Raw genomic sequence first — 14,325 nt, 5'->3', positions numbered from 1 at the left:
ACAATCTCTGTCATTTAATGAGAGTGTTTAATCCATTTACATTTAATGTAAATTTGTTTTATACTTTGAAAATTGCTCATTTAGGTCTGTTGGGATGCATCTTAGAATCATCTTTACTCTGGGCTAGAATAGCTCTACTCCTAAAGCGTGGCCTTTCTGAGAATTCAACTGAGTGTTCATGTTCAGTGAGTTTTATCCACTCTGGCTGGTTGGAACTTCAGCATACCTCCAGCCTTTTGTGATCTCCAAAATCTCTGTTCAGTTTGTGGCTCCTGGATGGTGGTTTACTGCCACACCTTATGGGGTCTTTTCTTTGCATTTAGCCAAACGTTCAAGAAGACATTGGGGCAGGTTTTGAACATTTCAGATGTTCAACATCTGAAAACAGTTATTTTATGTATTTTGTTCAGTTTTTTTTAGTTGTTTACACAGGGGAGTTATTCAGTACCAGTAAAGTAAAACTCTTATAATGCATATGTTTAAAGCCATTCTTTTTGAGAATAAGAATATAAAGCTATAATATAGAATCATAGGCTCTGTATTATGCTAGAGAAATAACCCAGTGCACTTATTTGAAAGATGAGATACTCCAATAAAGATGTTAAAAAAATAAAATAAAATAAATAAACCCATGCAGTAAGATACAAAAAAAAGATGAGAAAATTGGGATACAGCAAGCTCAAGTAACTTGTAACAGATTGCACTATGAGTTACTCATAAAGTCAGTCCATATCTCAGGTTTTCTTAATATCTGTCCACTGTCCTGTCCATGATAGTAGTCTTCTGAAAATTCCTCCTCTGTTTGAAATATAATTTGAAACTGGCAAACTTTTATTTTAGAACCCTTATAATTTAAACATTCTTTTCACTTTATTATTTGTTATATCAATAGTATTGTTAATCCTGCTGTTAACACAGGCACGAAAAAAAGAATCTTTTAGAATAATCGACATTCTGTGGAATGTCAATATAAAACCTAGAAAAGGAGACACTTAGTTCTTTTAATATAATTGGGGTTTTGGTTTTTTTTTTTCAGCTTGTTTTCCTTGCTGTCTAAAAAACACAACAAAGTTCTGGAACAAGCCACACAGTCCTTGAGAGGTTCGCTGAGTTCCAATGATGTTCCTCTACCAGATTATGTAAGTAGTTACCTTACTTTGTCAATAAAAAAATTTTCCTTTCATTGCTAAATTTAAAAATAACAATACCCCTCTCTTCCCAAGATCTGGCTGTGATCTTGTTCCCTGAGAAACCTATGATAGGTAAATAAAGGATTGACATCTCAAATCAAGGGAAAAAATTTTGATGATTATTAACAAGTAGTTGAAGAAAGTCAACCCTAAATCAATGATCGTTAATAATTAGAAATCTTATTAGTCAAGAAAACCACTCAAACTAATTACAGAGAAACAAAAGGAGGGATTTTATAAGAAGTGTGCAGACTTTTCTCACGGAACTCAAGGGGAAGATGTACACCTAGATTTCAGAGAATGAGAACCTGAAATGGAAAAGCCATTGGATTCATTCAGAATAGCCTATCTTGGGACTTCCCTGGTAGTCCAGTGGTCAAGAATCCGCCTGCCAATGCAGGGGACGTGGGTTCGAGCCCTGGTCCAGGAAGATCCCACATGCCATGGAGCAACTAAGCCCACGCACTACAACTACTGAGCCCATGTTCCTAGAGCCTGTGCTCTGTAACAGGAGAAGCCACTGCAATGAGAAGCCCGGGCCCCGCAAGGAACAGTAGCCCCCGCTCACCGCAACTAGAGAAAGCCCATGCATAGCAATGAAGACCCAGCACAGCCATACATACATACATACATACATACATACATACATAAGGAATGATAATTCTTAAAATTAGAAAAAAAAAAAAAAGCCTCTCTTTCTGGGGCATTTAGTTTCTGTTATCTGCTTCTTTTTGCTTCAGTTTTATTCTGCTGCTGCTTTCCGTAGGCCCGTTTTCCCTATTTGCTGACTGAAATAGCAACCCCTCCCCCTCCCCCACCCCCTTTCCCTCCCAACCCTTAACATGTCCTTGGGAGTGTCATGCCTTTTGCTGACTTATCAGAGTCCTAATTCTCAGATCCTGGGAGAGAGAATCTAATTGTCTCTGCTTGGGTCAGTATGCTGCTCCAATTCGTCAGTCATGATCAGCAGAGAATAGCATAACATGTTGAATTTGTTCCCTCCTCTTTAAAGATGAAGAGCTTATTACCACCTGACCTCAGGGGATGATGATGGAATAGAACACAGCACAGGGATGAGCATTATATAATAGGAGGGGGAACTCGTTATGAGTTCCTTTAGGGCTGTGCCACTGTCTGTGACACCTCTTTGTTTTGGAACATACCTTAGATGAGGATGGTAAAAACTTTCATGTCACGGACCACAGAGGTAGTTCATCCAGTTCTAATAAGGACCTCCCTGTTTGTTTGTCTGGGGACAAGTTAATGAGTTGATATTTAGTAACTTTAGGAGAGAATTTTTATATCCTAAGTTTGAGGTGGTGATGTGTACCAGACAGCCGGAGAATTGTTTTGCTTGTTTCCTGCTGTCATTTGTTTCATTTCTAAATGGTTGTGCTGATATGAGACTGTGGGAACAGCACCCAGTCCAGATATCAGACGCTGATAAACAGAGATAGCTGTGTGCAGCGACAACCTGACTGGTGCTATTTTTCATCTCTTTTATTTATTTATTTAGTGTGGGTGTGAGAGAGATGTTATGATCTGTCTTCCCATTATGAAGTTTAAAATTCCAAAGTACTTCTCTCCTACCAAAAAAATTAGTATCTTTTAAGATTTTCCTGCTAGTTGAATATTCTCAATTTCTTGAATAAAATGAGCATTATAGTTGACTTAATTCTATCCTTGTCACGACTTGTTCTAAGAAAAATAATTCTTTCTAATTGCTCCTTGGAAACCTCAGTTGGGGCCAGAGTGGCAATGGGGATTATGTTTATTAAGAACTTAAATTTTGGTCATCTGTAAGTGTTTTGTCATTTTTATACACATATTATTTGATTTATATAGTATTCCTGTTAATTCCACAAAAATGTGTTGAATGTATGTAGTACTGAGGTTGCCCTAGCAGTATTCTCCTTTAATCAGAGGCCAGAAAATTGATATTTCTTTGAGAAAACAGGTCATGTTTAACAGTATTTGCCAATCATGGAGGTGATTATGCAGTGAAAGGGCAAGTTGAACTCGTAATGGACATATGAATTCTGTTGAACTTTACAGGTCATTGACTGTTTTCCTCTTGCATGAAGGTTTCACTGAGTAAAACTGAATTTCTTGAGGCATCCGCTTCCTAGAAATACAAAGAAAATTCCATTTGGAATCTGCCATTGACAGTCCTTATTATAACATTTGTGGGTATGAGACTTTGCAAATCACAGCATTTTCCAAATGGGTTTATGAACTTGAATTTTGCTGCCTTTCCTCGGAGCTAAGTGCAGAGGGTGGGTAACACTGATTCAGTAGTAGTGTTGATAACTATGAATCATTCCTCCTGCCACTGACCTGAAAGGTGATTAAAAAAAACAATAGCAACCTTAAAAGTAAGTACTACACTATGTTCTTCTTTGGTGATAACTCATGTTTTATTGGTCATTCCCATTGCTCAAAATACTACGTATAAGTGAGAGAACATTTGAAACCATATTCTCATTATCATTCTCTTTTAATTTGGTCATTAACTGGGCAAATACAGTATGTTCCCTTTTTCTTCCCCAGAAATTTTACTTGTTAAGTGTCTCTGCCAACAACCATATAAAATTCTGTGTCCTTGACTAATGCTTTAGAAAAATTGTTTGTAAAAGATGGAACAGGAAAACGAAAGGGTCTTAATGCGATTCCTGAATGTATACTTTCTACAGCAGGATTGAGAGAACTATAGTAGCAGAGTTTGAATAACTGTGTAAAAATAAGGATATGTTTTTCTTGTCACTGTAGCACATAAAGTACTTTCAGTCTACCTAGAGAATTTTGAGTTTATTAAGAAAATGTTTATTCTCATTATACTGTATAGTTCACCAGTCAATTGACTAACAACATAGAAAGCAAATAGCAAGTTACAAAAACATTAGTATTAGTACTTTAGTACAGCCATGTTTGTCTGAACATCTCAGGGGAAACCTGAAGCCTTCAGCCAGCTTCTAGAGAATGAGAAAATTCCCAGACTGCTTAAGGGAAAATAAAACAAAAAATTATACTCAGGTTCTCCATGGGGAGAGAGAATGCTCACTACGGAGAGTGATGAAGTTGTCTAGGAAAGCTAGTGAAGTTCAGTTGACTTGGCTGAGTTTTCGTGTCTTTATATCAGGGTTTCATAAAGTTTAATTCAATGACTAAAGAGACATGAGAGAATTGTTAAAGAAGAATCTTTCAACACTTTTTTTTAATAGATTTATTTATTTTTATTTATCTTTGGCTGCATTGGGTCTTCGTTGCTGCTCGTGGGCTTTCTTTAGTTGTGGTGAGCGGGGGCTACTCTTCGTGGTGGTGTGTGAGCTTCTCATTGTGGTGGCTTCTCTTGTTGTGGAGCACGGGCTCTAGGTGCGTGGGCTTCAGTAGTTGTGGCTCACGGGCTCAGTAGCTGCAGCGCACAGGCTTAGTTGCTCCGCGGCATGTGGGATCTTCCCGGACCAGGGCTTGAACACGTGTCCCCTGCATTGGCAGGCAGGTTCTTAACCACTGCGCCACCAGGGAAGTCCCAACATTTTTTTTTAATAAGAATAAACCTCTAAAACAACTTTGGTCATATAAAACAGAACCTGAATATAGACAATGAAGCAAAAATAATAAGTGAGTTATAGTTGCTTTTTAAATATAAACATGGCTTTTAATTATGACTGTTGTCACATGTCATGTAACCATTGTTTCCCTAATTTCTAACAATTATCGTAGCAACTAGTTGAGATGAGAGGAATCTAACTTTTATTCTAGGTGGAATCATAAGGAACCAAAATTTATTGCCCCATGATCATCAAAGAATTTTTGAACCTTTTCATAGGACCAACTTTCCCATCTCATTCCAAACGTAAATGCAAAGGCACAAGCGAAAAAGACCCTGGCCAAAGGGTAAGGAGCCAAATCAGAAAAATCAGCAGAAGTATAAACAGTAACTAAGAGTTTATCATCAACTTGCTAAAAGCAAGTACAGTCAACTCCCCCCTTAGCCACGATTTTGCTTTCTGAGATTTCATTTACCTACGGTCAACAGCAGTCCAAAAATATTAAATGGAGAATTCCAGAAATAAACAATTCATAGTTTGAAATTTCACACCATTCTAAGTAGTGTGATGAAATCTCTCGACATCCAGTTCTGTCCTGCCTGGGACATGAATCATCCCTTTGTCCAGCATATCCCGACCATTAGTCACATAGTAGCCATCTGGGTTATCAGATGACTGTTGCAGTATTGCAGCGCTTGTGTTCAAGTAACCCTTATTTTACTTAATGACCCCAAAGCCTAAGCGTAGTGGTGCTAGCGATTTGGATATTCTCTTACTGTACATAATTCATGAATTAAACTTTATCGTAAGTATGCATGTATAGGAAAAAACGTAGTATACAGTTGTCCCTTGGTATCTGAGGGGGATTGATTCTAGGAGCCCCCGCATATACCAAAATCCAAGGATGCTCATGTCCCTTATATAAAGTGGTATAGTACAATCGGCCCTCCATATCTTCAGATTCTGAATCTGAGGATTCACCCAACCACAGATAGAAATTTCCATCCAAGGTTGGTTAAATCCACAGAAGTAAAACCTGACAATATGGAGGTCCAACTGTATATTTATTGGAAAAAAATCCACGATGTGATGTAGGATGGTGAGTGATTGCTGACGGTACATGGTCTCTTTCGGGGATGATAAAAATGTTTGAAAATTAGATTGTGGTGATGGTTGCACAATTCTGAATGTACAGAAAACCACTGAATTGTACATTTTAAATTGGCAAAGTACGTGTGGTGTGTGAATATTGTCTCAGTGAAGCCATTAAAAAAAAGTAGTACTTGGAGCACTAGGAAAAAGAAAAAAGAACTATTTGTTGAATGTAATAGCATATAGATACCAGCTTTGCTGGCATTATGGCATGAGGGTGAATGTTAGAAAAATAAATTTTATACTTTGAGAAAGTTAATATTTTCAATTAAGGAAAATGATTCTTGAGTAGTGTCTTGACTTTAGAAACTGCTAAAGTCAATTAGATATGCAGTTACAAAAAGATATGTATATTTTTCAGCCTGGCTTAAGAGCAAAATCTATCAATAGGGGACTGATTAAAGTTTAAATCTATCCAATGCAGTTATTCTGCAGACATTTTTTTTTAACAAATTCAGTCCATATAGGTTTATCTGAAAAGATATCCGTAACACTTAAATCAGTAGAAACAAACAGAAAACCATACTTTATAGTATGTAGGTTATATGTACATATATGTTTGAAAATATGCATTTAATTTTTCTGGAATAATTCATAAACTATTAAATAGTGGTTACCTGTAGGGAGTCAGACTGAAGGGAAGGGAAAATAGAACTTACACTTTTTGCCTTATACTCTTCTTTATAGGTATAGATCTTTACATTTTTGTCAAGTATATGACTTATTTTCCCTCCTTCCCTCCCTCCCTCCCTCCCTCCCTCCCTTCCTTCCCTTTTTTTATTCCCTCCCTCAGTCCTTCCTTCTCTTCTTTATTATTTTTAGATAATTTTAGACTTACAAAGAGTATTCAAGAATTTCCATATATCCTTCACTAGCTTTCCCTTTTGTAAATATCTTACATAACCATTGAACATTTTTCAAAACTATTAACCTTGGTACAATACTGTTAACTAAAACACAAATCTCATTTGAATTTTACCACTTTTGACACTAATGCCCTTATTCTTTTCTAGTATCCAATGCAGAATGATCCCACATTGCATTTTGTTGTCACGTCTCCTTAGTCTTTCCTTGGATTTCATGACCTTGACACCTTGGAAGAGTACTAATCAGTTATTTTGTAGGATGTCCCTCAATTTGGGTTTGTCTGGCATTTTCTCATGATTAGAATGATGTTATTGGGAAGGATACTACAGAAGTGATATGCCCTTCTCAGTACATCATTTCAGAGAATACATGGTGTTGGTGTGTATTGCTGGTATTGATCACTTCACTGGGATGATGTCTGTCCAGATTCTTCACCATAAACTTGCTGATTTTCCCATTGAAATTCCTGTATGTTTTTTTGTTGTTGTTTTTTTGTTTTGTTTGTGGTATGCGGGCCTCTCACTTTTGTGGCCTCTCGCGTTGCGGAGCACAGGCTTCAGACGCGCAGGCTCAGCGGCCATGGCTCACGGGCCCAGCCACTCCGCGGCATGTGGGATCTTCCCGGACCGGGGCACGAACCCGTGTTCCCTGCATCAACAGGCGGACTCTCAACCACTGCGCCGCCAGGGAAGCCCCCTGTATGTTTTATATAGTAGCTATTTCCACTATATTGGAAATACTTTATTAGATTATTAAATATTTCCGCTATATTGGAACAGTATATGGGGGAGATACTTTGAGATGATGCCGATATCCTGTTTCTTCCTATACATTTTCCCAAAAATTTTAGCATCCATTGATTGATCTGGCTTCAGCATTATTTTACTGATTTATTAGTGATTTTCTGTTTGTCTCATTCCCTCTAAATTTATTATTAGAATTCTTCTGCAAGGAAGAGTTGTCACCTCTCCCTGATGTATTTATCTATGCAGTTGTATATTTCTATCACTATGGACTCCTGGATACGAATTTTCTTCTTATCATCCAGAAGTGTTGTTATTTTGTTACTCAGGTTGTTCCAACTTTAGGCACTGGGAGCTCTTTCAGGTGTATCCTCTGCCCTTTGAATATGCGTCAACCTTTTTTTTTTTTTTTTTTTTGTGGCCTTCAAGATGCTCCAACTCATCTTGTATTTCCCCTGCTCCAGCCCTAAAATCAATCATTTCTCCAAGGAGGATCATGAAATTTGAATCAAGATCTTTATATTGATAGTTACTTTCCTAATGTCAAAACCAATGTAAAAAACAGAGCCCGATCTTGTGAATAGGGTTGCAAATCTTGTGAACATCCCTAGAAACAACTGCTTTGAACTTAAGTATTAACAGATTCCAAGCCCCACACTGATTAGGTCCCAGAAGGTTTCTTCTTTAGCACAATTGATTTTAAAAATCAAATAAATGAGGCCTCTAACAAGTGAGCAAGCTCCACACCCTATCCCTGCCACTTTTCTTCCTAATTAAAAACCAGGCCCGACTTTAACATAATCAGACTGATTTTCTTGGTTGTGTTATAACTTGGCTTTGGATGCATTTCTGAACTAGGAGTTCCAGAAATGTTCTGATTATGCTTCTAAGGACAGTTTTAGTTGGAGGGATCCCCTCTTTTTTAAAAAAGAAAAATTTCTTCACTCTTAAAAAGCACACCTGAATTGAGGTAAAGAATATTGCCCTTTCTTTATTCCTAGAGAGGAAATTTGTCCTGTCGCTTCTTATGGAATATGGTAGAATATTCTTTTTAAGGATTTTTTAAAATTATCATTAAAAATACTTAAATAACTTTTATGTTCCTTCTAAAAGGAAATAGGATGTGTTTGCATTGAAATCTGGCAATGATTAATTAACCTTCTAAGAGAACTTTAAAGAATACAGAAAACCCATGCATATTAAATTCAGTAGCAATGTGCAATAATTTAAGAAATCATAGTGATTTCTTAAATAACAAAGAAAGTTTGAAGAATCTTAGGAGAAGCTGTTTTTATATTAGCTCTGTAGAGCAGCAGATAAGAATATTTTCACTACAATGGGAAGGGGGGAAAAATGAAAAAAATCACTGGTTTTTACAAATTTATCACACATTGCTACTGAATTTAATATGCATGGGTTTTCTGTATTATTTAAACTTCTCTTAGAAGGTTAATTAATCATTGCCAGATTTCAGTGCAAACACATCGTATACACTGCGAAATGTAAAATAGATAGCTAGTGGGAATCAGCCCATACAGCACAGGGAGATCAGCTGGGTGCTTTGTGTCCACATAGAGGGGTGGGATAGGGAGGGTGGGAGGGAGACGCAAGAGGGAGGAGGTATGGGGATATATGTATATGTATAGCTGATTCACTTTGTTGTAAAGCAGAAACTAACACCATTATAAAGCAATTATACTCCAATAAAGATGTTAAAAACATCATTATTTTAATTTTCTGTTTGCTCGAATTTTTATTGTTTTTCTCTCTCTTTCTCCCTTTCTGCCTGAGTTCATAGTTCCTAATAGGAAGAAAAGAAGTCTACTATTTGGAATTTTCTTTGATATATCCTTGATTTACATGGCAAATAGAAAGCAGCTGTCTATTTAAGCATCTAATTCTTGAAACCATAGTCCCCTCAAGCGTCATCTGGAAATAATGTAGCTTGTAAAACAAAGCTAAGAAGAAAAGGCAATGTTTGTTTTATGTGGGATGAATGATTTCTGTTGGGGTCCTTTAATTCGGCTATTATGAGGGTTATTAAAAAGCAGTATTACAAAAGAGGTTTAAATGAAAAGAATTTTTTTGAGCTGGTATCTTATTATTACAGTTGATTATAGTCAAAGCTGCAAATATTTTATAAATGGCACTTTATTGTAGTTTCTCCAAACAAGACCCCCAAAAACTAGTAATCTTACTCATTGTATGAGTGGAAATTCAACTCTTTCCATAGTGGATTTAGTTTCTGAAAACAAATTGTATTTGAGAATTCAGCTTTGCCTGTTTTCCTGGAAATTTCATGGCTTTCTGAAAAGTTCTTAAGAAATCTTACAAGTGTATTTGGGGATTACCTTATAAATGCAAAAATGAACATGAAAGCAGCAGAGTTTATCTAGGCTTCAGGTTTTATTGGAAGACTCAATTAACACCAGATAAAGTTAAGCCTAAATTGTTGCTTAACTTATTTATAAATTACTTGAGTTTCTGAGATGTGAATTTGGAGATCTCAGTCCTGAGAAGCAGTATGCTTTGGGAAACAGAAGTCAAGTTAATTTGTGCTTTGACAGTTGTTAGAGGCTATTCCATGATTGGAGTGTATTGGTTTTCTTAATTTGTTAACACAACATAGTATTTGTTTTTGATAGTTGACACATAAGAACTAAGTTTCAGTTCTTAAGTGTACTTGGTACCACAGAAATGAAGTTACTTAGCATGTTTGATTATAAATAGGGCAGGCATGGTTAATTATTTTTATGCATTTGAGTCTTATCTCTCACCTGGTATCTTCTATGATCTCAAATTTGTATTTTGACTGAGGTCATAAGGAGAATATTGTGTTACTCTGAAACATACCTTTTTTTCTTGAACGTACAATGTTAATTGATCAACCTAGCAAATGAATTAATGACTTATCCTTTTTAGGGTCAAATTCTAAGCCTAAAACATACTGAGCCTTTAATAATCAGTATTAACTCTCTTATGAAGTTATCTCTTATGTATCATACTGGTCAGTGAATTCCAATTAGAGTAACTTTTGTTTCATTATTAGTAGTGCTTTAGCTCATTAACCGATTCCAAGTCCTAAATTCCCCATACCCATTGTGAATTCTCATATAATTACTAGTATCATCCAGGTTAACAGTAATATCAGTTACAAAGAAAGAAAACTCCATGTGGTACTTGAAATTCCCTCTTCTTGCATCCAGCAAGTAGTGAGCAACTGCTGTCTTCTCAGGCACTTTTCTCTGCCCTTTAAGACATCAGTGGAGATAAAAATCTCTGCCCTCATGAAGCCTACATTCTAATGAAGAGAGAGGTATAATGATTGTATTCATGGGCAAATGAATGAACAAGTGAATGAAATGTAAGAAGTTCCCATGGGAAAATAAAGCAGAATAAAGGGGTGGGAGCACAGGCCATGGGAAGGTAGCAGTGTAATGGGTGGTTAGTGGAGGGTATGCCTCATTGAGAAGGTGACATTTGAGTAAAACCTAAGGAAGGAGAAGCAATGAGTCATGCAGAGGTCAGTGTGTTCTAGGAGGATGGAACAGGGAGTGCACAGGGCTTGAGACAGGAGCCTCCATGAGCCGTGACAGGGTATAGTGGCTGGGAAGGAGATTATCTGGACCGCATTTATAATCATCCTGAATAAATGCATATCGACGAGTGATCCAGAAAAGTTTTGGATAGAGCAACAGCCTGAAAATAAGAAGACCTGTTTCTGGGGGTTTGTTTTGTTTTGTTTACCTTTAATTTGCTGTGGGCTTGGGCAACTTTTTTGGCCATTCTGACCCTTGATTTCCTTGCCTTTAAAGTGTATCTTAAAGTAGATTTTTTGTGTGTGATTTCCTTTTCCAATGTGATTGGCATTCTCTGGTTATATAGAAAGGGATTTGTATTGCTGCAATGCACAGCAATTATAGGGGACTCCACCCTCTTTGTATTCTGTGTGAACCGTGTCCCCTGAAACATATCCTAGAATACAGTATTTAAGAATTTGAGACAGCCACTTGTAGATGTCACAGAGTGATGTACATATTTATAGACGAGATAAATATCAGCTTATGTTTTACAGAATGCTACAAATAAAAGGCTCCTCTGAGAAGATATCATAAAAAGTTTTGAGTGGTTTTATTCTGAGTCTTACAAAATGGAAGGGCCTTTAATTAAGAGTCAGTATATATGATGGTTAGGCATATAAGCTTTGTGAGGAGAATTCTTGGAACATAAACCCAGCTTCATAGTTTTTAGTTTTCTTGAAATTTCCCCATGAAAACAAAGAGAATGCATCAACAAACACAACATTAACAACAAAACTAGGTGACAGGGTGGCCACATGAAACCCAAAATACCAGAGGGTAGGTGCAAACTACCAAGAGCTACAAGATCCTTGCAATATCTGTGTGAGAGCAACTAGAAGGAATGAGACCTCCCAGGGATCTGAGAAGTAGCCAAAAGGTATTCACTGGAAAGTCCACAGGCCAGTTTGAGAAAAGCACCTGAAACTGGTAGGGATACCCTAACTCAGAGTCGATTGTCAGGTGTCTGCTGTAAGATCTGAAGGGGTTCCAGCATCTGGGCCCTATCGACTCTTAAAACTAAATAGCTGAGGGGCTTCCCCCGTGGTGCAGTGGTTAAGAATCCACCTGTCAACAATGCAAGGGACACGGGTTTGATCCCTGGTCCGGGAAGATCCCACATGCCGCAGAGCAACTAAGCCCGTGTGCTACAACTACTGAGCTTGCGCTCTAGAGCCCACGAGCCACAACTACTGAAGCCTGTGTGCCTAGAGCCCGTGCTCTGCAACAAGAGAAGCCTGCACATCGCAATGAAGAGTAGCCCCCGCTTGCCATAAGTAGAGAAAGCCCACACACACCAACAAAGACCCAGTGCAGCCAAAAATAAATAAAAAATTAAATCTTAAAAAAAAAAAAATTAAGCTAAATAGCTGAAGCTCTCTCCTAGGACCAAGCCCCATACTGAAGTGAAGCTGCTAGAATTGGAGCCCCCAGAGAAGGTCAGGGACAATAAGCAAAGAAAAAAGAAAGTTTCAGATAAATGTAGGGTTGGAGAAGAGAGCCAGGAGATTCCAGAAAGTGCATGACCATGTTTATGAGCACTTCACATAAACAAAGAAAAGGTGGTCTTGGAACTAGAGAGTGCTACCTTGACCCACCCTCCATGAGAAAAAAGTTGGGAAAACTAACTTCATTAAAAATGAGCAAAAGAGGGACTTCCCTGGCCGTCCAGTGTTGAGACTCCACGCTTCCAATGCAGGGGGCATGGGTTCAATCCCTGGTCGCGGAACTAAGATCCCACATGCCACACGGCCAAAAAAAAAAAAAAAAAGTGAGTGAAGAGAAAAAGCTCAGTCAAATTCAGTGCAAAGAGAGAAGAAAAAAGAGAATAAGGAGAATAATATGTCTTGTAAATAAAAGCATGATATATACCCATGCTTTTAAAATAGATAAGTGTCCATCAACAGATGAATGGATAAAGAAGATGTGGCACATATATACAATGGAATATTACTCAGCCATAAAAGGAAACAAAATTGAGTTACTTGTAGTGAGGTGGATGGGCCTAGAGTCTGTCATACAGAGTGAAGTCAGAAAGAGAAAAACAAATACCGTATGCTAACACATATATATGGAATCTAAAAAAAAAAAAAGGGTCATGAAGAACCTAGGGGCAGGATGGGAATAAAGACGCAGACCTACTAGAGAATGGATTTGAGGATACAGGGAGGGGGAAGGGTAAGCTGGGACAAAGTGAGAGAGTACCATGGACATATATACACTACCAAATGTAAAACCGATAGCTAGTGGGAGCAGCCGCATAGCACAGGGAGATCAGCTCGGTGGTTTGTGACCACCTAGAGAGGTGGGATAGGGAGGGTGGGAGGGAGGGAGACGCAAGAGGGAAGAGATATGGGGATATATGTATATGTATAGCTGATTTACTTTGTTATAAAGCAGAAACTAACACACCATTGTAAAGCAATTACACTCCAGTAAAGATGTTAAAAAAAATTTTTTTTAATCATTTGAAGTAACAATGGTTCAGAGAATGTAACTAAATTGTCTAGAATTGCATAGCTAACAACTAGTTGTCTGTCTTGATATTAACGTGACCAAAAGAAAACTTTTTTTTTAAAACAAATATATCTGTGCTTGTTCATTGCCAAAAATAAAAAAAATAAATTAGATGAGAACTGTTAAATAACTTTTCAAAACAACTAAAAGAAACTAAGAAAATGATACAGGATATAACAGAACAACAAATCAGAATTACAAATACTCAAATGGACAAATTTTATTTCTAAATAAAATTAGAAATAAAAAAATTATTTGGGACGTAGAGACTATCCATAAAGAGAAAGTATTTAGTAAATAAATAGATATAATGCCTTAAGAAAAATAGAAAGTAAAAAGGAGGAAAAGCTTAAAAGCAAAAAGAAATGAAAGAAAAAGGATTTGAGAGAAAGTGACTAAATACTATAGACAGAAATCCTATAGTACTTATAAAATACATATATAAAATAGGAATCCGCCCAAGAGAAAAAAAATACTTCAAGGAAACTTTCCTAAAATTATGAAGGAAAAAGATTTGAAACTACATGTTGAAAGAGCATACACTCTATGCCTTGGAAAATCACCCTAGGACAACACATACCAACACATACTCCAGTGAAACTGCAGAGTTACAAAGCTAGAGAGAAAAAAATTTGAGGGGTACTCAGGCAAGAAGACCAGGTCACTTTTAAGGGAAGAAAATAAAATTGTCAACAGACTTTTGGACAGTGTTTTATGCCACAGTAAA

General features: G+C 37.1%; 1 protein-coding gene across 5 annotated transcripts in view; it reads left to right on the top strand.

The window, feature by feature from the left end:
• Positions 1 to 14,325, top strand: part of DYM (dymeclin) — a 373,309-nt gene that overhangs the window by 244,749 nt on the left and 114,235 nt on the right. For all 5 annotated transcript variants that reach the window (XM_060029021.1, XM_060029022.1, XM_060029019.1 and 2 more), the window contains one exon: positions 1,037 to 1,139. In XM_060029021.1, coding sequence (XP_059885004.1) covers positions 1,037 to 1,139 — 103 coding nt within the window. The remainder of the gene's footprint in view (positions 1 to 1,036; positions 1,140 to 14,325) is intronic.

The sequence above is a fragment of the Delphinus delphis genome, chromosome 13, assembly GCF_949987515.2.
Source record: "Delphinus delphis chromosome 13, mDelDel1.2, whole genome shotgun sequence".
In the NCBI taxonomy this organism is placed as follows: Eukaryota; Metazoa; Chordata; class Mammalia; order Artiodactyla; family Delphinidae; genus Delphinus; species Delphinus delphis.
Note: the sequence above shows the minus strand (reverse complement) of the source record. Positions and strands in the feature narration are given on the sequence as shown.